Source organism: Sapajus apella, unplaced genomic scaffold (genome assembly GCF_009761245.1).
Source record: "Sapajus apella isolate SASKATOON/1434 unplaced genomic scaffold, GSC_monkey_1.0 scaffold10, whole genome shotgun sequence".
NCBI classification, from domain to species: domain Eukaryota; kingdom Metazoa; phylum Chordata; class Mammalia; order Primates; family Cebidae; genus Sapajus; species Sapajus apella.
The window spans coordinates 12,653,744-12,676,014 of NW_022436950.1; the positions used below are offsets into that span (position 1 = coordinate 12,653,744).

A 22,271-nucleotide genomic window follows, 5' to 3' on the forward strand; every position below is an offset into this window, starting at 1 on the left:
TATATATATATATATATATATATATATATATATATATATATAAAATATGTATATTTATATAACATACATTAAATATATATTTAAAATATTAAGAAGTATCTAAGTTAATTATTTTAAAATTACATTTGCTACAGAGTAAGTCTTTCCTGAAACTATGGACTTTTGCATGTGTTTCTATAACCCATAATGACTGTTTTGAGTTCATGGACTTTCAATGGTTGGTAATTGACTCATGACATAACATTCCCAGGGGGATCATGAAGATGCAACCCCAGGTGGTAAAGGATTTCCTGGACCTCTGGGACCCCCAGGCAAAGCAGGACCTGTGGGGCCCCCAGGACTGGGATTTCCTGGTCCACCAGGAGAGCGAGGCCACCCAGGAGTTCCAGGCCGCCCAGGTGTGAGGGGCCCTGATGGCTTGAAGGGTCAGAAAGGTAATTTTAAAACATTTATTTATTTAAGTAGCTCTGGGGTACAAGTGTTGTTTTTCTTACATGGAAGAATTATATAGTGGTAAATTCTGAGATTTTAGTGTACCCATCACCTGAGTAGCGTACATTTTACTTAATGTGTAGTTTTCTTTATCCCTAGACCCTCCTCCACCCTCCCACTTTTTCTCTTTTCAGTATTCAAGTGTTTTTCTTTTTCCTTTTTTAAATTTTATTTTACTTTAAGTTCTGAGATACATATGCAAAACATGTGGGTTTGTTACATAGGTATATATGTGCCATGGTGATATGCTGCACCTATCGACCCATTATCTAGGTTTTAAGCCCCGTGTACATTAGGTATTTGTCCTAATGCTCTCCCTCCCCTTTCCCCCAGCCCCTGACAGACCCCAGTATGTACTGTTCCCCTCTTTGTGTCCATGTGTTCTCATTGTTGAACTCCTACTTTTGAGTGGGAACATGCGATGTTTGGTTTTCTGTTCCTGTGTTAGTTTGCTGAGAATGATGGCTTCCAGCTTCATCCACATCCCTGCATATGACATGAATTCATTCTTTTTTATGGCTGCATAGTATTCCATGCTGTATATGCGCCACATTTTCTTTATCCAGTCTATCACTGTTGGGCATTTGGGTTGGTTCCAAGTCTTTGCTATTGTAAACAGTGCTGCAATAAACATACGTTTGCATGTGTCTTTATAGTAGAATGATTTATAATCCTTTGGGTATATACCCACTAATAGGGTTGCTAGGTTGAATGGTATTTCTGATTTTAGATCCTTGAGGAACTACCACACTGTCTCCCATAATGGTTGCACTAATTTACACACCCACCAACAGCGTCAAACCTTCCCATTTCTCCACATCTTCTCCAGCATCTGTTGTTTCCTTACTTTTTAATAATCACCATTCTAACTGGTGTGAGATGGTTTTCACTGTGGTTTTGAGTCACATTTCTCTAATGACCAGTGATAATGAGATTTTTTCCATGTTTGTTGGCCACATAAATGTCTTCTTTTGAGAAGTGACTGTTCATATCCTTCACACACTTTTTGATGGGGTTGGTTTTTTCTTGTAAATTGTTAAGTTCCTTATAGATTCTGAATATTAGCCCTTTGTCAGATGGGTAGATGGCAAATTTTTTTTCCCATTCTTTAGATTGCCTGTTCATTCTGATGACAGTTTCTTTCGCTGTGCAGAAGCTCTTTAGTTTGATTAGACCCTATTTGTCAATTTTGGCTTCTGTTGCAATTGCTTTTGGTGTTTTCGTCATGAAGTCTTTGCCCTTGCCTATGTCCTGAATGGTATTGCCTAGGTTTTCTTTCAGGATTTTTATGGTTTTGGGTTTTACATTTAAGTCCTTAATCTATCTTGAGTTAATTTTTGTATAAGGTGTAAGGAAGGGGTCCAGTTTCTATTTTCCACATATGACTAGCCAGTTTTCCCAGCACCATTAATTAAATAGGGCATCTTTTTGCCATTGCTTGTTTTTGTCAGGTTTGTCAAAGATCAGATGGCTGTAGATGTGTGGTGTTATTTCTGAGGTCTTTGTTCTGTTCCATTGATCTGTACATCTGTTTTGGTATCAGTACCATGCTGTTTTGGTTACTGTAGCCTTGTAGTATAGTTTGAAGTGAAGTAGCATGATACCTCCAGGTTTGTTCTTTTTGCTTAGGATTATCTTGGGCTATACATGCTCTTTCTTTGGTTCCATATGAAATTTAAAGTAGTTTTTTCTAATTCTATTAAGAAAGTCAATGGTAACTTGATAGGAATAGTATTGAATCTATAAATTACTTTGGGCAGTATGGCCCTTTTCACAATATTGATTCTTCTTATTCATGAGCATAGAATGTTTTTGCATTGTGTGTGTCCTCTCTTATTTCCTTGAGCACTGGTTTGTAGTTCTCCTTGAAGAGGCCTCCACATTCCTTGTAAGTTGTATTCTTAGGTATTTTATTCTCTTTCTAGCCATTGTGAATGGGATTTCACTCATGATTTGGTTCTCTGATTGTTTATTGTTGGTGTATAGAAATGCTTGTGGTTTTTGCACATTTGTTTTTGTATCCTGAGACTTCGCTGAAGTTGCATATTAGCTTAAGGAGCCTTTGGGCTGCGATGAAGAGATTTTCTAAATATACAATCACGTCATCTGCAAACAGGACAACCTGACTTCCTCTCTTCCTATTTGAATACCCTCTATTTCTTTCTCTTGCCTGATTGCCCTGGCCAGAACTTCTAATACTATGTTGAATAGGAGTGGTGAGAGAGGGCATACTTGTCTTTGCTGGTTTTCAAAGGGAATACTTCCAGCTTTTTCCCATTCAGTATGATATTGGCTATGGGTTTGTCATAAACATCTTTTATTATTTTGAGATATGTTCCATCATTACCTAGTTTATTGAGAGTTTTTAGCAGAAAGGAATGTTGAATTTTATCAAAGGCCTTTTCTGCATCTGTTAAAATAATAATGTGGTTTTTGTCACTGGTTCTGTTTATGTAATGGATTATGTTTATTGGTTTGCATATGTTGAACCAGCCTTGCATCCCAGGGATGAAGCTGACTTGAATGTGGTGGATAAGCTTTTTGATGTGCTGCTGGATTCTGTTTGCCAGTGTATTATCAAGGATTTTCACATCGAAGTTCATCTTCGATGAAATTTTCTTTTTTTTGTTGTGTCTCTGCCAGGTTTTGGTATCAGGATGATGCTGCCCTCATAAAATGAGTTAGGGAGGAGTTCTTTTTCTGTTGTTTAGAATAGTTTCAGAAGGAATGATACCAGCTCTCCTTTGTACCTCTGGTAGACTTTGGCTGTGAATCCATCTGGTCCTGGGCTTATTTTGCTTGGTAGCGTATTAATTATTGTCTCAATTTTAGAACTTGATATTGGCCTATTCAGGGATTTGACTTCTTCCTGGCTTATTCTTGGGACACCCTCCTCCTTCTTGGTCTCTGAAGTCCATCATATCAGTCTTATGGCTTTGCATACTCTTCACCTAGCTCCCACTTATAAGTGAGAACATACAGTTTTTGGTTTTCTACTCCTGTGTTACTTCAGTTAGAATTATGAGCTCCAGCTCCATCTAAATTGTTGCAAAAGCCATTATTTTGTTCCTTTTAATGGTTGAATAGTATTCCATGAGTTTTGCATACCTCATTTGTTTTCTACTCATTAGTCAATGAGCACTTAGATTGGTGCCACATTTTTGCAGTTGTAAATTGTACTGCTATAAACATACATGTGTAAGTGTCTTTTTCATATAATGACTTCTCTTCCTTTGGGAAGATACCTAGTAGTGGGATTGCTGGATTGAATGCTGGATCTACTTTTAGCTCTTTAGGGAATTGCCATACTTATTTTCTACAGAGGTTGTACTAATTTACATTCCCATCAGCATTGTATAAGTGTTTCCTTTTCTCCACATCCATGCCAACTATTTTTTGCCTATTGTTTTTTGCCTTTCAATAATGGCCATTTTTGCAGGAGTAAGGTGATATCTCATTGCAGTTTTAATTTGCATTTCCCTAATGATTAGTGATGTTGAGCATTTTTTCATATGTTTGTTGGCCGTTTGCATATCTTCCTTTGAGAAATGTCTATTAATGTTCTTTCCCCCCTTTTTAATGGGATTATTGCTTTTTTCTTGGGGATTTGAGTTCTTTTTAGATTCCAGATACTGGTCCTTTGTTGGATGCATAGTTTGCAAATAGTTTCTCCCATTCTGTGGGTTTCTCTTTATTCCATTCACTTATTTATTTTGCTGTGCAGAAGCCTCTTAGTTTAATTGGATCCCATTTATTTATTTAGTTTTTCTTGCATTTGCTTTTGGGGTCTTATTCATGAATTCTTTGCCTAGGCCGATGTCTGCAAGAGTTTTTCCAGTGTTGTCTTCCAGAATTTTTATAGTTTCAGATCTTATATTTAAGCCTTTGATCCATCTTGAGTTGATTTTTGTATAAGGTTAGAGATAGGAATCCAGTTTTATTCTTCTAACATATGTAGCTTGCCAGTTTTCCCACCACCATTAATTAAATAGAGTGTCCAGCCCCCAGTGTATTGTTTTTGTATGCTTCGTTGAAGATCAGTTAGCTGTATATATTTGGCTTTGTTTTTGGATTCTCTATGCTGTTCCATTGATTTATGTGCCTACTTTTACACTAGTACCATGCTGTTTTGGTAACTGTAGCTTTGTAGTATAATTTGAAGTTCAGTAATGCGATGTCTACAAATTTGTTCTTTTTGCTGTAATTTTTCTAATTGCTTTGTCTATTCAGGCTCTTTTTTGGCTCAATATGAATTTTAGGATTATTTTTCCTAATTCTATGAAAAATGATTTTCATATTTTGATGAGAATTACATTGAATCTGTAGATTACTTTTGGCAGTATGGTCATTTTCACAATATTGATTATCCCAATTCATGAGCATTAGATGTGTTTCCATTTGTTTGTGTCATCTACGATTTCTTTCAACAGTGTTTTGTAGTTCTCCTTGTTGAGCCCTTTCACCTCCTTAGTTAAGTTATTTTTAGGTATTTTATTTTATTTTTTTCAGCTGTTGTAAAAGAAATCGAGTTCTTGATTTGATTCTTAACTTGATTGTTGGTGTTTAGCAGTTCTACTAATTTGTGTACAATAACCTGAGATTTTACTGAATTGGTTTATCAAATCTAAGAGTCTTTTTGAAGAGTCCTTAGGATTTTGTAGGTGTACAATCATGTTATCTGCAGACAGTGATAGTTTGACTTCCTTTTTTTCAATTTTGATGCTGTTTATTTATTTCTCTTGCCTAATTGCTCTGGCTAGTACTTTCAGAACTATGTTGAATAGGAGTGGTGAAAGTGGGCATCTTTGTCTTGTCCCTATTCTCAGGGTGAATGCTTTCAACTTTTTCCCATTCAGTATAATGTTATCTGTGGGTTTGTCATATATAGTTTTTATTATTTTGAGGTAGGTTCCTTCTATGTCTAGTTTGTTGTAAGTTTTTGTTGTAAAGGGATGCCAGATTTTGTCAAATGCTTTTTCTGCATCTGTTGAGATAATCATATGGCTTTTGTTTTTAATTATGTTTATGTAATGCATCACATTTATTAACTTGCATATGTTAAAGCATTCCTGCATCCCTGGGATGAAACCCACCTGATTATGATGAATTATCTTTTTGATATGCTGTTCAATTCATTTAGCTAGTATTTTGTTGAAGATTTTTGCATCTATGTTCATCAAGGAAATTGGTCTGTAGTTTGTGTGTATGTGTGTGTGTGTGTGTGTGTGTGTGTGCATGTGTGTGTGTGTGTATTGTTTTTCTGTTTTTGGTATCAAGGTGATATTAGCTTCATAGAATAATTTAGGGAGGATGCCTTCTTTATCAATCTTTTGGAATAGTTTCAGTAGGATTTGTACCAATTCTTTTCTTTGAATGTCTAGGTAGAATTCAGCTATGAATCCATTTGATCCTGGGGTATCTTTGTTGGAAATTTAAAAATTACTGATTCAGTCTCACTGCTTGTTATTGATTTGTTCAAGGTTTCTATTCCTTCCTAATTTAATCTAGTGGGGTTGGACATTTCCAGGAATTTGTGCATTTCCTATAGGTTTTCTAGTTTGTGTGCATAAAGGTATCCATAGTAGTCTTGAATGATCTTTTGTATTTCTGTGGTGTTGCTTGTAATGTCTCCAGTTTCATTTCTAATTGAGCTTATTTGGATCTTGTCTCTTCTCTTCTTGTTTAATCTAGCTAATGGTCTGTTGATTTTGTTTATCTTTTTTAAGGAATCAGCTTTTTAATCATTCACATTTTATATTTATTTTGTATGAATTTCATTTGGTTCTCTCTGATCTTTGTTATTTCTTTTCTTCTAGCTTTAAGTTTAGTATATTTTTGTTTCTCTAGTTCCTTGAGGTGTGACTTTAGGTTGTCAATTTGTGCTCTTTCAGACTTTCTGATATAGGCATTTAGCACTATAAACTTTCCTCTTAGCACTGCTTTTGCTGCATTCCAGAAGTTTTGATAACTTATGTCACTATTATCATTCAATTCAAGTAATTTTTAAATTTCCATCCTGATTTCATTGTTAACCCAGATATTCAGGAGCAGATTATTTGATTTCCATGTATTTGTATAATTTTGAGGATTCCTTTTGGAGTTGATTTCTAGTTTTATTCTACTGTGGTCTGAGAAGATACTTGATATGATTTCAATTTTTAAAAATTTTTTGAGACTTGTTTTGTGGCCTATCATATGGCCTGTCTTGGAAAATGTTTCATGCTTCTAAGAGGAATGTATATTCTGGAGCTCTTGGGTAGAATGTTCTGTAAATGTCTGTTAAGACAATTTGTTCTAATATGTCACTTACATCCATTATTTCTCTGTTGACTTTCTGTCATGAAGATCTGTCTAGTGCTGCCAGTGGTGTATTGAAGTCTCACACTATGATTGTTTTGCTGTCTATCTCATTTCTTAGATCTAGTAGTAATTGTTTTATGACTCTAAAAGTTCCAGTGTTTGGTGCATATAAATTTAGGATTGTAGTATCTTCTTGTTGAATTGATTGTTTTATTATTATTTAGTGATCATCTTTGTCTTTTGTTTTTACTGTTGTTATTTTGAAGTCTGTTTTTTTTCTGAAATAAGAATAGCTATCCCTGCTTGCTTTTGGTTTCTAGTTGCATGGAATATATTTTCCTACCCTTTTACCTTGAGTTTATATGAATCCTTCTGTGTTAGGTGAGTCTCTTAAAGACAGCAGATATTTAGATTGTGGTGTTTTTGTGCATTTTCCATCCTATATTTTTTAAGTAGAGCATTTATACTCAACATAACATGAATATTGAGATGTGAGGTACTGTTCTCTTTATCATGTTGTTACCCAGATAGTTTTCTTTTTATTGTGTTATAGGCCCTGTGAGTTCTAAACTTTCAAGAGGTTTGATTTTGGTGGATATCAGACTTTTGTTTCAAGGTTTAGAACTCCTTTTATCATTTCTTGTAGTGCATGTTTGGTAGTGACAAATTTCCTCAGCATTTTCTTGTCTGAAAATGACTTTATTTCTCCTTCATTTATGAAACTTAGTTTTGTGGGATATGAAATTCTTGGCTGACAGTTGTTCTGTTTATGGAGGTTGATGATAGGACCCAATCCCTTTTGGCTTGTAAGGTTTTTGCTGAGAAGTCTGTTGTAAGTCTGATAGGTTTTCATTTACAAGTTACCTGATGCTTTTGTCTCACTGCTCTTGGAATTCTTGCCTTCATTTTGTTTTAGATAGCCTGATAACTACATGGCTTGGTGAAGATGTTTTTGCAATGAATTTTTCATGTGTTCTTTAAGCTTCTTGGCTTTGGATATCTAGATCCATAGTCAGACCAGGGAAGTTTTCCTCAATTATTTCTTCAAATTAGTTATTTTCTTTTCTCCCTAAGGAACACCAATTATTCTTAGGTTTGGCTGTTTTACATAATACCGTATATCTTAAAAACTTGTTCATTTCTTTTCTTCTTTATTTTTGTCTTATTGGATTAATTCAAAAGCCTTGTCTCTGAGCTCTGAAATTCTTTCTTCTACTTATTCTAGTCTATTGTTAAAACTTTCCACTGCATTTTGTAATTCCTTCAGTATGTCTATTATTTGTCGGAGTTTTTATTGGTTTTTCTTGATGATATCTATCTGTCTAGAGACATTTTTTGTTCATACCCTGAATTGATTTTTAAATTTATTTATGATGTTTTCACCCAGAAAGGAATTTTGAATATTTTTGTGGTAGAATGTCACATGAAATCATGGAAACTAAAATGAGTCTCTTCTTGGCAAAGTTATTATAGCTATGGCATAACAACTAAGTAAAATTTCATCCAGGCACTGTTCAAACCTTGGGCCTTGTTAAATAAAAGCATTACAACACAATCAATATTTAAAATAAATCCTTAAGATGCTAAAATATCTTTGTTGTTTTATTTATCTGACATGCCAAAATTGCTTTTCCATCATTTCTTAGTATGAACTCATACAATCTGACTATATTAAAATTACATATATGTATATATTATATATGCATACTCAAAGTATACAATTATTTTGTATAGTCTTTTGAGATAATACTATGTATTTTAACTTTTAAAAACAAGTATGTCATTTAAACTATCATTGTCCATGAAAAACCATTTGTTGGCATTCTAGTGAGAAAAAAGAAGGTATTTTAAATACATTTCACAGTTATGTGAATTTCAAACAATAAAATGACTTTCAGGATTATAGCTGAAAACTCTTAAGAAGGTGCCAAAAAAAAGGTTTAAGTTTTTTTCTTTTATAATACGTATATATATCTTGAGTTACATTGCTAATTGTGAAGTTTTAGAATAAAGTAATATCCTTAGTTTTTGTTTTGACAACATAGAAAGGCAAGCAAGTATGTTGGTATTTGATAAGGTATAAATTCATAGTCTAGAACCCCAAAAATCTAATGTTATTTTTATTCATCTCATATATCTTTGATCTAGGAGCATATAAAGAAATGTATTACAAGATATTACTTCTATTACAAAAGAGAAAAATTCCATTTTAGGAGAGAGGAACTGACAGACCCAAACTTTGATGTCTTATTGATGATATCTATCTCTCTAGAAAATGTTTTGTTCATACCCTGAATTGCTTTTTAAGTTTCTTTAAACATTTCTTCTATCATGGGGGATGATGCTAACTAGATTGCAAAGTCATTAGAAAAATAAGACAATATGTGTGAAGCACCTGACCCTCAACAATTGGTAGCTATTATTCATGTCTAGCCCAACCTCTTCATTTGCACAATTTCCCCATGTTCATAGTAAGAGCCAGATCTTCTAAGCACCTGCTGCTATTTCATGATTTATCAAAGCTTCTGATTGTATTGTGTTAGATATACATGTAATAGATCTCCATTACATTATTATTATTGTTATCTACTACCCATGTAATACATCTCCATTACATTATTATCATCTACCTTATTTTTTCTAGGTTGTTGAAACTTACGCTTTTTAGAATCAATATATTCCTTTTCTTCATTATGTTTATAACTCCTCTGACAGCTGAAATTCAGATTTCAGGAAAAACCTACAAATTCTGTATGAATGCAGCTTAAGTGAGCTAATGACCCTTGGGGGTCTTCTTTTTCTTTGACTTCTACATATACTATACAGAAAAATATCTTGCACAAGTTGTCATTGAGACAGTCTCACATTGCCCCGAGCTATCAGTTATGTGAATGCCGCTTTTCTTTTCTCATTGCAGGTGACACAGTTTCTTGCAACGTGACCTACCCTGGGAGGCCAGGTCCTCCAGGTTTTCATGGACCTCCAGGTAGTATCAATGAGAAGTTACTGTCTTATATAATTCCCGGAGTAAAAGAACCAGCAAGAGAGAGAAACCAATAGTGAATCCTCAGACAACTAGATAGAACATTTCCAAAGTTATTTCCAAAGTTTCGAGGGACTGTGGATAGGGGAAAACAGCATTTGTAGTAATTCGTAGTTGGGCCTCTAGTCTGCTGGTTTGAGAACACTCCAGACGGGCTTTTCAAATCTTTATGCAACAAGATTTACCTTGATTTGCTCACATATCAGTTAAAATGTCTGCCCCTTGAAAGTTTTAAAACTGTATCTATCTTCTTTCCTTTCCTGTGCCTCAAGAATAAAAAAAGATCATTTAAAAAATTTATTGTAACTTTTACTTTCCAACATCTGATCGGAAACATTTGAAAAAAATGCCCAAATATCTTTGTCCCTGTTTGCACTTTCATGCAACAGCTTAATTTGAATCAATTGCTAATTTTTAGGTGAATTAAATCGAAAATCAATCTAAGATATTTTGCCTAACTCTTCTTTATTTCTTTAGAGTTCACAACCCATTAATTACTAGTATGAATGATAACTGACTCTCTGTTACTCTTTCTGCCATCAGATTTCATGACAATAATGTGTAAATAATTTCAAAATCTCAGTGGGCTACAACAGCAAATACTTATTTTCTGTCTTATGAGTCTGCAGGTTGATTGGGTTTAGCTGATCTAAGATGGTCTCTGTTGGCTTAGAGTGTAGCTCCAAGTTAGTGTAGCTCCATACATCTGATTGCATCAGGGTCATTCATTTCCTAATGCCCGAAGCAAGTCACATAACCAAGCCCTGGGTAAAAAGGCAGGGAAGTACACTCCACCCACCACAAGGCAATGGCAAGAGTGTGGAAATGTAATTCTGTATCAGCGGAGTGGAGAATTGCAGGTTAACTGATTGAACATTCATTTTTATTTTTACTGGTCATGGTGGGGATACAAAAAGTCTGATTACTCTCAGCAGCTGTAACTTCTAGAGAAGTGAATACTTAAATTTTAATTTGACAGTTGTACCTCCATTGAAGTTTATGATTTATAAGTTATTTTAGCTGAGATAACTCCTTGTAGAAAATCACAGAAGGTTTAAAATAGATTCTCAATTACTTTTGCGAGCGCTTTTTGCCTATACTTCATTTAAGGCCAAATTCAGTAAGAATCAGGGAAATAGATTTTGGCCTTTAATCTGATCCTTTCTTATCAAGATAGATGTTGGTCACTATCCCTTTACCCCTACAAGGACAGATGATGGTTGCATATTTGTGTTTCAGACCTAGGATGGGAAGATACCAAAAGAAGTCATCTATAGTTGGCGGAACAAATTTCAAAGGCTTTCAGGAAGAATCCTTCACAGGATGGCTTCTGAGAAAGTGCCTTAACAAAATCACTCTCTAGAAAACATTTATTTGGAGCGTATGACTCATAAAATGATTTTGTAAATCAGGATAGGAAACATTCTTACTTCTATAAAGTAGACATAGTCTAAAAGGACTTAACATAGACTTTTAAAAAATCATCTCATTTTGTTCATGTTAGATTTTGTTTTATTGAGTCTGTGTTTTCTTGTTGTTATTGTTTAGGTCCAAAGGGATTTCCAGGTCCTCAAGGTGCCCCTGGGCGGAGTGGTTCAGATGGGCATAAAGGCAGACGTGGCACACCAGGAACATCAGAAATACAAGGTCCACCTGGTCAGTAACGTTTTTTGTTTTTGTTTTTTTTCTGTTGTGGGAATATCTATGAGGAATTTTTAAACATTTCTACAGATAAATGATTTCAGTAAGAAAATGGCCCAGGGATCCTTAGATAATAGGGAAATGGCGTTTCTTGATACATTAGACCCTTAGCTATATTGTGATAACTTTCAGATTATGATAATTTTATAAGTTGCCAAAGATCCTTCCACCTTGAAGCATGAGCTATTCTTTGTCTATTATGTTGTTGAAACTACTCAGTCCAGCCAGAGTGTTTGCCAGAGAAGGAAAGCAATTAGGGGAAATCATTGGCTTATAAGAAACAAAAAGTTGCAGTTTATCTCTCTACAAAAGGTGGCAAAACGACATTACCTGTTAAACGGCCCTTAATTTTAGTAAGTACCCCTGTATTTTTAAGAAATGTATTTTTATCAAAGCAAGTCTTATATGTATTGGTTCTCTACTTGCACATTATCATTAAAAATATATGTTTGTTTTTTGTTAAATAGGTTTCCGTGGTGACATGGGAGATCCGGGTTTTGGAGGGGAAAGGGGATCATCCCCTATTGGGCCCCCAGGCCCTCCCGGGTCACCAGGAATGAATGGTCAGAAAGGAATCCCGGGAGACCCTGCATTTGGTCACCTGGGACCCCCAGGAAAAAGGGGTCTTTCAGGAGTGCCAGGGATAAAGGGACCCAGAGGCGATCCAGGATGTCCAGGGGCTGAAGGTATGAAGGCTTTGCTCTCTTTTCGGTGCATAGAACTGGCCCCGATTTGGAGCAGGTCACTGAAGAATGTTTAGATTATCTTGCTTTAGGCATGTTGAATATAAACAGTTTACCTAGGTGTTTTTCCTCATATGGGGTGCTGGTTACATTTCAAATAACCTGAATCTCCAGGTTTGCCTTTGCATTTTATTGGTTGTTTTCAAATGCAAGGCAGCTCACTGTAGTTTTTTCAACTCAATTTGATTCCGCAGCTAGTATGTTTGTGCTGCAAAGGCCAAGAGCAGGGACTGTGTAACCTGCCTGGAGGTGTTGCCAGGTGGAAGGTAGGCAGGCCTGATTCTAAGAGGAAGAGTAGCTTAGAGGCTGGAGCTGTGGGCTGGCATCTGGGAACACTCTGTGAGACAGCAGGGCATGAACTGAGCCTGGAGAACAAGCTGCCTTTGGACAGGAGACAGGGTAGAGGGACTTTCATTCCAGTTGGGGTGGCAAGCAGGGTATCAAACCCAGGAGGGGAAGATGATCTGGACACTGATTCATATCCTTTTCTGAAATCAGTAAGGATCCTTCAGGATCCCCAGTGGAGTTTTTCAGATTTTAACATACTTAAAAATAACCAAGCGGGGGTGGGGCGGCTCATTAAAATTATTGTCTTCAGGACCCCAGTCTGAGGAATTCTGATTCATTATTTCTGGGGTGGGGCCCCACATTCTGAACTTCAGTGGGCCTCTTGGGTAATGGTGATCGAGATGTGGACCACAGACCAGATGTTTACAAACAACATTTTGACTCTTTTCTAAAAGTGGGTGGGCCAGTGTTTATTAGGCATCCACTGGAGTGCATTAGCACAGGACACGTGGAGGGGAGGAGGAGAGTTAGCACCCTCAAGGAGCTTGCATGCCAGTTTGTAAATAAAAATATTCACATACAAAGAAACAATTAATTGGAAAGTAACAGGTGAAGGATGATGTAAGTCAATAAAAATAATGACCCAGTAATCCGACTATCTCATTTGTGAAAATATATCTAAGGGAAGTGTTCAGTGCAAGAAGGGTACAGATATAAAAATGTTCTTGTAGTATTCTCTACAGTAGAGGAATAATTGGAAAGAACAGACACACACATACACACTCTCTGTCTCTCAAAGGAGCATCATCCAGCCATTAGCAATTAAAATCATATTTGTAAAGACTGCAAAAAAAATGGAAAGCATTTGCAGATTAATAGGCAATCGGAAGTGCTCCAAGAACTGAATGTGCACTGTGATTACTATTTTTAAATGTAAACATATGAACCAAAACACAAAGAAAACATAGGAAAACAAAGTAGATTTTGGGGTTAGGGTGTGGAATTATGGGGGTTGTTTTTTCCTGAAGATTATGACACTTTCCAGTAAGTAGAAATTTGAGAATGCAAGTGATGAAATCTCTTATAAAATGCAAATGCATACAGTGCAAACTGGGTTTGTAAATATTGTAGAGATTTGATGTAAAGCCTGATGCAAAGTTAGAGGTTAATTAAAATTACAAAGAACCAAGTGGTTTCTTATTTGCATAGGCAACTTTGCGGCCCACATAGCCTTATCAAGCAACACATTTAGCAATGCATTGTTTCTCTATTCATAAGGCACTCATTGCATCTATGATAAGAAAATGCATTCAGAAACTTAACCCATTTGAGCAATGATTCAGGATGAAAATGTTCACCTACGGTATTGATAGGCATGAACGATTCATCATGGGCCATCTGTATAGTTTTATGTCATGAATGTCACGGATGCATTGTATTATTTCAGGGCCAGCTGGCATTCCTGGATTCCCAGGTCTCAAAGGTCCCAAAGGCAGACAGGGACATGCTGGGTTTCCAGGTGTCCCAGGTCCACCTGGCCATTCCTGTGAAAGAGGTGCTCCAGGGATACCAGGGCAACCAGGACTTCCTGGGGATCCAGGTAGTCCAGGTAAGTGTCAAGAACTGTGAAGGGTCTGGGGCTTACCCTACTTACAATTTAATAAGCTCGCCCTTTACTCTTTTATGGATGCTGCCGGAAGCATGAGAAAAAGGACTTTATTACTCATGAGTTTCATGTTGGTTTGCATCATTTCCCCGTGCCACCCACGTCTCACGGGGCAGCAGAGTGGGCTAGTTGGCCACACACACAGTGGGTTGCATTATATGAGAGGAGCCCTGAGCCAGGGAACCACTGCTTATAACAGCCTGTGAGAAAGCCTGCTTTTCCTATTGAGGAAAGTACTGTATCATCTATCAAGGGTGCTTGCTGCAAACACAGGCTTGAGAAATTTCCCAGGTAAAGAGCATCAGGATCTTGCATTCTTGGCATATCCATACATCTTGGAGAGATGTAGGAACACAGGAGACCCCTGGAATATCTTCTAATGCAAGGTGCAGGGAGGCTGTCTTAGTACATTTGCACTGCTCTACCAAATACCTTAAACTGGGCAATTTATAAAGGACAGAAATTTATTTCTTATGGTTCAGGAGGCTGGGATGTCCAAGATCAAGCTGCCAGCAGAACAGATGTGCCTTCCTTGTGTTCTCATAGGTAGACGGGGCAAATAGCTCTTTTGCAACTCTTCAATAAGGTCACCGATCTTTTTCATGAGGGTTCTGCCCTTATGACTTAATCACCTCCCCACGTCTTCACCTCTCAATGCTATTACATTGATGATTAACTTTCAACAGACGAATTCTGGAGTGACACATTCAGAACACAGCAGGGGCTATTTCCAGTATGATCTTTATTTCACCATTCACATTGTTTACTCTGTTGTTTAAATCCCATTGCTTCTATCCAAATGCAGTAATATACCCACTTGAAAAATTTAAGATTGAGGCAAACAAGATTGAGGTAAACTTTCCACTACAGCCATGTTTCTAGCACCAATAACACTAGACATTGGCTCTGACTTCTGACTGAAGTTCACTCGTCTGTAGAGCTTCAGGAAAAACCTGGAAAGTTTTCTTCTGTTAGTTTCCCTCCACCAAGAGTAAATACAAATACAATGTTTATTCTTTCTCCCTGTTTTCCATCACAAACATTTTTATAATCTTCATTCATCCCTACTGGGAAACATTCATTCAAGTGGTCTGCCCTTCTATTTAGAGCATCTAGAAAAATGTATTCTTAGATTGATGGAAAGTTGCTATGTTAGTTTAGCTAACAAATACTGTTTTACTGTTGTTTAATGCATTGTTTAAGCTACTGTATGCTTTTCCCGCCAGGTGTGAAGCCAGTGTTCAGCTTTCACACACTGTGGTCACTGTGGTTTGTCTTAGGTGCTCCAGGTGAGAAAGGACAGCTGGGAGATGTGGGGCCTCCTGGACCAGCTGGAATGAAGGGTCTGCCTGGACTCCCAGGACGGCCTGGGGCACATGGACCCCCAGGGCTCCCAGGAATCCCAGGTCCCTTTGGGGATGATGGGCTACCTGGTCCTCCAGGTCCAAAGGGTAGGCAGTGCTTTTCTATTCTGTATGTTCCTCCATCTTAGAAACATGATATCCACTGTCAAGTGAAGCCTGGACAGATGACCACACAGAGAGAGTTAACTGTTAGTCTGGCTTTGTCCTTTTCTTGATGACACCTCTCTGGCTCTTATCCTCTGTATCATTATTTCCAGTGGCAGAATGATTCTGTGCTGGTCAATGGGAAAAGGGGTTTAAATGTGTTAGGGCCACAGAATTCATGAACACTTCAGAGGACTGAGTACCACAGTAAAGTCCTAGGGTTGGGGCAGATGCATTTTCATTTTGGTTGGGGTCCCCACTCTCATCCCCACCCTCAATTAGGAGATGAAGACTCAGACATAACAGGGGCTACACTTCGGGTCTGTTGATAGGAAACTGAGGACAGGCTTTCTCTGTAGCCCAGGCTAGAGGGCAGTGGCAGGATCATAGCTCATTGCAGCATCTAACTCCTGGGCTCGAGTGATCCTCCCACTTCAGCCTCCTGAGTATTAGGACTACAGGCATGTGCTCCCACGCCTGGCTATTTTTTTATTTTATTTTATTTTAGAGACAGGATCTCACTATGTTACCCAGGCTTGTCTTGAACTCCTGGCCTCAAGGATCCTCCTGCCACAGCCAATCCTAGCTACTAAATGCAGTGAGGTTGATATCTGTTGTTTCCTTTGAATACAAACTCAGAGTTAGGCAGGAGTTTGCATCTCTAGATAAACTACAAGGAATACAAATATAAGAATCATACTAGTCTTTAAAATGTTTTCCTAGGGCTGGGCATGGTGGCTCACCCCTATAATCCCAGCACTTTGGGAGGCCTAGTTGGGTGGATCACGTGAGGCAAGGAGTTTGAGATAAGCCTGTCCAACATGGTGAAACTCCGTCTGTACTAAAAATATAAAAATTAGCCGGGTATGGTGGCTCACACCTGTAACCCCAGCTCCTCAGGAGGCTGAGGCAGGAGAATCACTTGAACTTGGGAGGCAGAGGTTGCAGTGAGCCGAGATTATGCCACTACACTCCAGCGTGGGTGATAGAGTTAGACTCTGTGCACACCCCACCACCGCCGGAAAAATAAATACAAAATAAAATGTTTTCCTAAAACTTTATGCTGTCATTTCACCAGGACCCCGGGGGCTGCCTGGTTTCCCAGGTTTTCCTGGAGAAAGAGGAAAGCCTGGCGCAGAGGGATGTCCTGGCACAAAGGGAGAACCTGGAGAGAAGGGCGTGCCTGGCCTTCCTGGAGATCGGGGAGTGAGAGGGGCCAAAGGTAAATAAAACACAGCCATGCAACATGCATTTGTTTCTACTATTTGATCCAAACCTAGAAATGTGATCTCTGAAAAGTAAAACAGGACTTTTCTGAAGGCTGGATTCCTCTTCCTTTTAGTTCTATGGTGCTTGTTTTAGAAATTTAAACAAAATTTATTTTCTTTACCTCTTAATCTCATTACATATAGATGGCAAGTGAATTGCTCTATTCATTGAAAAAAATTAACAAGTGGTTTTTAATGCACTGATTTATAGCTTCTAGGTTTCAGAGAACTTTCTCACCTTTTAGGAAGGGGGGCTCTTGTTTCAGTTAGAACAGAGGTTGGTAAGCTCTTCCTGACAGTAAAAAGCCTGATAGTAACAATTTCAGGCTTTGCAGACCATCTAGCCTCTGTCACAATGACTGAAGTCTGCTTTCGCAGCATGAAAGCCATAGACAACACGGAAACAAAGGTAAAATAAAATTTTCAATAAGATGGTATTTATGGATACTAAGATTTGAATTTCATATAATTTTCACACCACAAAATATGACCTTGTTTTTGAGTTTTACCCCTCAACCATCTCACATGTGTAAAAACCATTCACATCTCATGGGTTGTATAAACTGGCAGCAGAAGGCGTTTGGCCCGTGGGCTGCTGATTGCCAACCTCGGAGCTACCATGGGTCCACTTTCATCTGGGCCATGAATAGAGTTTCCCCAAACTTCATTAGAAAGAAATGTTTTCTTTACTGTGAAAAATGAGTTTTGAGACGAATGGTTTAAATATTATGTCCCCATCCCTGTTAAATGTTTATTCTTACTCCTTAGCCCTGCGGCACCAATAGGTGAAGATATTTCCTTTCCAATGTTGAGAAAAAATGCTTGACAATTTTCAGACACAAGGACTTTTGCCCTTAAAGCCTTTTGGGCAAGTAGCCTCATATTAAATTAAAATTACCCTTTCTTCTTAGCTGATTGATGCTACCACAATTTTTTGTTCTACTAGCTTGTAAATTATTTATGTAGAATCAAGGAATCAATCAGTCACTCTTGGTCAACTTAGATGAGTGATGTTTGCTGTGCTATTATGCTACTATACAGTCATCCCACTAAAAATTAAAATTTGGACTAATCCCAGTGATGGGCTAGTAAACTAGTTCTTTGAAATTTAAAAAAGAAAAAAAGAGCACCGTGGTTTGTAGTGTGTGCTGAGTGCCATGGTGAAAATACTCCCACCATGGCTGATTTGAAGTTAGCGGTGGTTTAACAACTGGCTTGCAGGGTTTGGTAATTAGTACTTGTTAAGCTGGTAGGAGCTCATGCCTGGGCACTGCTACAGCTGGGCAGTGCTTATGAAATCAGGCAGAAGTTAAATATGCCCTTCTTATCTTTTGGAAGTCAATGTGAGGATTGCCACATTGAGATAAATATCTGTTCTTTTAATATAACGAAAGTAAGAGAGGATGGCTAGGAGATACGGAAGTGGAAATATGAGACGGGCAAATTCAAATTTTATAGAATAAAGTGACATTTTTTTTTGTAGACTGGAACTTTTCAAATTTGTCTTAACCTCAATGAAGACCCTGACCAGTTTGGTTGAATTTGGCAAACATTCCCTGAGCATACCTGGTACACCAGACTCCGTGGCTGGACAAATGGGGTTAGGAATGTAAAGGGTAACTGACCTTTCTTTAGGAAATCAGCCAACGATGGTGACATTTTGTGATCTACATAAATACAGCTTTGTAGGTTAAGTGGGAATTTGTGAACTGGGAGTGAACTGTGGTAATGGATGAATTATGTGTGCAATGTTCCTGTTCATTTTGCTCTTGCATAATTAATATCTAAAGGAGCCATAGGACCTCCCGGAGATGAAGGAGAAATGGCTATCATTTCCAAAAAGGGAAAACCCGGGGAACCTGGATCTCCTGGAGATGAGGGACTCCCAGGAGAAAGAGGTAAACAGAGTTTTTGACCATATCAAATAAGTTGACATCTTTATAGGTCACATGTGTGTTAGGCGACTTTCCTCAATAACGCTGAGATTAGAAAAGGCCTTTTGTTTTGAGACTGAGTTTCACTGTTGTCACCTAAGCTGGAGTGCAATGGTGCCATCTTGGCTCACTGCAACCTCTGCCTCCCAGGTTCAAGCGATTCTCCTTCCTCAGACTCCCAAGTAGCTGGGATTACAGGTGCACACCACCGTGCCAGGCTAATTTTGTATTTTTAGTAAAGACGGGGTTTCATCATGTTGACCAAGCTGATCTCGAACTCCTGACCTCAGCTGATCCACCCGCCTGGGCCTCCCAAAGTGCTGGATTATAGGCGTGAGCCACAGTGAGAAAAGGCCATTTTTCAGATATAAATAAACACTAATCAACCTTGCGATACATCTTTTGCTTCCCCACGCTAAAACTTAGCTGAAGTTCCTGTGAATTCCTAGATTTGGATATTCTAAACTAGGATTAACCTGAGCTATACATAAAATACTGGTTTCAGGTTTGGTAGTTGGTTCTAAAGTGAATAGCATAATGACTGTTCATATCATTATAACCAGTGCCTATCAAACTTCAATGAACAATCACCTGGAGAGCCTGCTAAAATGCAGATTCTGATTCAGCAGCTTGTGGGGCAGCCAGGGATCCTGCCTTTCCAACAGGTGCCCCGATGCCCATGCTGCTGATCCACAGAAACATGGCAGAGTGAGGATTTTGACCACCCCATTTACGTGCACTTCCAAGGTCAGACTTAGTCTGCATGAAGTGCTCATCTTGGCTTCTTTCAGCTAGCTGTTACAGGGCAAATATTTTAAGTTTTCCGAGTAAGTGCTTCCTCGTTTGTAAAATAAGCAGTTGAAGCAAATAGTCCTGTGTGTTCCCTCCCACCTCTAAGAGTCCTTAGTGTGTTCCCAGGCAGCTTCTTTCCTCAGTGAGGTCACTGCAGCCAGGAAGCGGCTAAGGGCAGGAATCAGAATCTCAATACCTTTGGCTTTGCCTCCTAAAAGTAGGACCAAGTTCCTCAGCTTAACTACTACCTAGCTCAAAATTTCAGCAAAGAGACCTGTAACACTTTCAACTTCCTCAGGTGATAAAGGAACTCCTGGGATGCAAGGGAGAAGAGGAGAGCCAGGAAGATATGGACCACCTGGATTTCACAGAGGGGAACCTGGTGGGAAAGGTCAGCCAGGGCCTCCTGGACCCCCAGGTCCTCCAGGCTCAACTGGTTTAAGAGGGTTCATTGGTTTTCCAGGACTTCCAGGTGACCAGGTAAGGGGCTACTGCTTTGCGAGGGAAGAGATAATAAAACCTTTCTGCTCTTAGTATGTCCGTAAGGAGCTATAATTTGCCAGTGTATACCACTGCCTTTTCACTGGCTTTTAGAATGTGAGGTGTAGCCCAAGGAAAAAATGGAAACTTCTGGAAGGCCACAATGAAACTGACATTTCTGACCAGTGCTCCTGCCTGGTTCCCCTAACATAGAGGACCAGGTTGCATAATCCACATCCCCCAGCCCAGTTTAAACAACCCCATAAAGACTTGCCTTATGACCACTGGTCTACTGGAATGAAAGTTGTCCTGAAAAAATCACCTAAATTCTGTCTTTAAGGTCTTCCCATTTCAGATATCACAGATTTTGCTTTAAATATATTCAATCTTCACAACCATGGGTGAAATACCCTTTAAGAAGCTGAGAGGTACAATACGTGTAGTACCCGACATTACACTTCTGGAAAATGAGTAACTCACTATCCATCTTTTGTAATGAAATGAATTTTTAAAGTCTTTCATATGCTATGACCTATAATACTATTTTATTTAGTATCAACTTGTTTATTTATAATTTAAAATTCAAATTAGAAACACAATTACTGTTTCACAACCAAGTGTAAAGAATGGGATGCTACCAGTTGCTATTGAGAATTCTAATTCTGGATCAGCTATATCAACTTTGAAAAACTAGATACATGCAGTGGGAAGCCTGCAATGCATTTCAATTTTCATTACCACTGCAAATTACAAAAACCAAATTAGTTATAGAAAATTACAACTGGATCATGTCATGCATGTGCCATTTATATTTGAAATCTGATTCAGGCCTTTTGTTTCATTAAACCGTCAGGGTGAGCCAGGTTCTCCAGGTCCCCCTGGATTTTCAGGAATTGATGGATCAAGAGGACCTAAAGGTATGGTTTGGAGATACAGAAGCCACCTGTCAAACTCAGTGTTTATAACATTGTAAACAAGTGCCTTTCACATGATAAGCAAAGTATATAAAAGAAACTACCACACTCAAGGGGCTCTTCTTAGGCAATCAAACACTGAAGATCCAAATGTTCTACAGTTGTCACTCAGATCCAAGGGCATCAGATAGAAAACAGCATGCCTGCAGGCTCTTTGGGTCCGCCTCCTCAGCGAGAGTCCCAGTGGCAGTCCTTGGAGTGACTGCAGTCCCGCAAGTAACAGCTCAGTTGCAAGGAGAACAAATTCACACCAGTGGGCAGTGCCCACCTTGGCTTAGAAACCCCATGTCCCACAGGAGCCACTATCTCTTCTAAGCACTCCTTAAGTACAGCTTTTAGATTCCCAGTTAAGACACAGAGGCTAAAGCTATGACTTTCTAGCAGGTGTTAAGAAGTTCCAAGGTACCCAAAGAATTATAAGTTGTTCTATTATAAAGACACATGCACACGTATGTTCATTGTGGCACTGTTTACAATAGCAAAGACCTGGAACCAACCCAAATATCCATCAATGATAGACTGGATAAAGAAAATATAGCACATATACACCATGGAACACTACACAGCCATAAAAAACAATAAGTTTGTGTCCTTCATAGGGACATGGATGAATCTGGAAACCATCATTCTCAGCAAACTGACACAGAAACAGAAAACCAAACACCGCATGTTAGCACTCATAGGCAGGTGTTGAACAATTAGAACACATGGACACAGGGAGGGGAACATCACACACTGCAGTCAGCTGGAGGAGGCTAGGGGAGGGACAGCAGGGGGTGGACAGGGTGGGAAGGGATAACGAGGGGAGAAATACCAGATATAGGTGATGGGGGGATGAAGGCAGCAAACCACCTTGCCATGTATGTACCTATGCAACAATCCTGCATGATCTGCACATATACCCCAAAACCTAAAGTACGGTAATGAAAAAAAAAAAAAAGAAGTTCCAAGATAGACCTAATTTACAATTGGGTTATTTTTTACCTTAAGTCAAGGTCAGCAAAATATGTTTTTCCTAAAGGGCCAGATCATAATAATTTTCATCTTGTTGAGCCATATGGTCTCAGTCACAACTATTCGAC

At 38.4% G+C, this 22,271-nt stretch overlaps 1 protein-coding gene across 5 annotated transcripts in view; it reads left to right on the forward strand.

The window, feature by feature from the left end:
• Positions 1–22,271, forward strand: part of COL4A4 (collagen type IV alpha 4 chain) — a 186,299-nt gene that overhangs the window by 85,456 nt on the left and 78,572 nt on the right. For all 5 annotated transcript variants that reach the window (XM_032277605.1, XM_032277601.1, XM_032277604.1 and 2 more), the window contains exons 25-34: positions 251–434; positions 9,710–9,778; positions 11,384–11,491; positions 12,004–12,222; positions 14,015–14,176; positions 15,514–15,684; positions 16,820–16,963; positions 18,800–18,907; positions 20,034–20,215; positions 21,069–21,132. In XM_032277605.1, the coding sequence (XP_032133496.1) occupies positions 251–434; positions 9,710–9,778; positions 11,384–11,491; positions 12,004–12,222; positions 14,015–14,176; positions 15,514–15,684; positions 16,820–16,963; positions 18,800–18,907; positions 20,034–20,215; positions 21,069–21,132 (1,411 nt within the window). The remainder of the gene's footprint in view (positions 1–250; positions 435–9,709; positions 9,779–11,383; positions 11,492–12,003; positions 12,223–14,014; positions 14,177–15,513; positions 15,685–16,819; positions 16,964–18,799; positions 18,908–20,033; positions 20,216–21,068; positions 21,133–22,271) is intronic.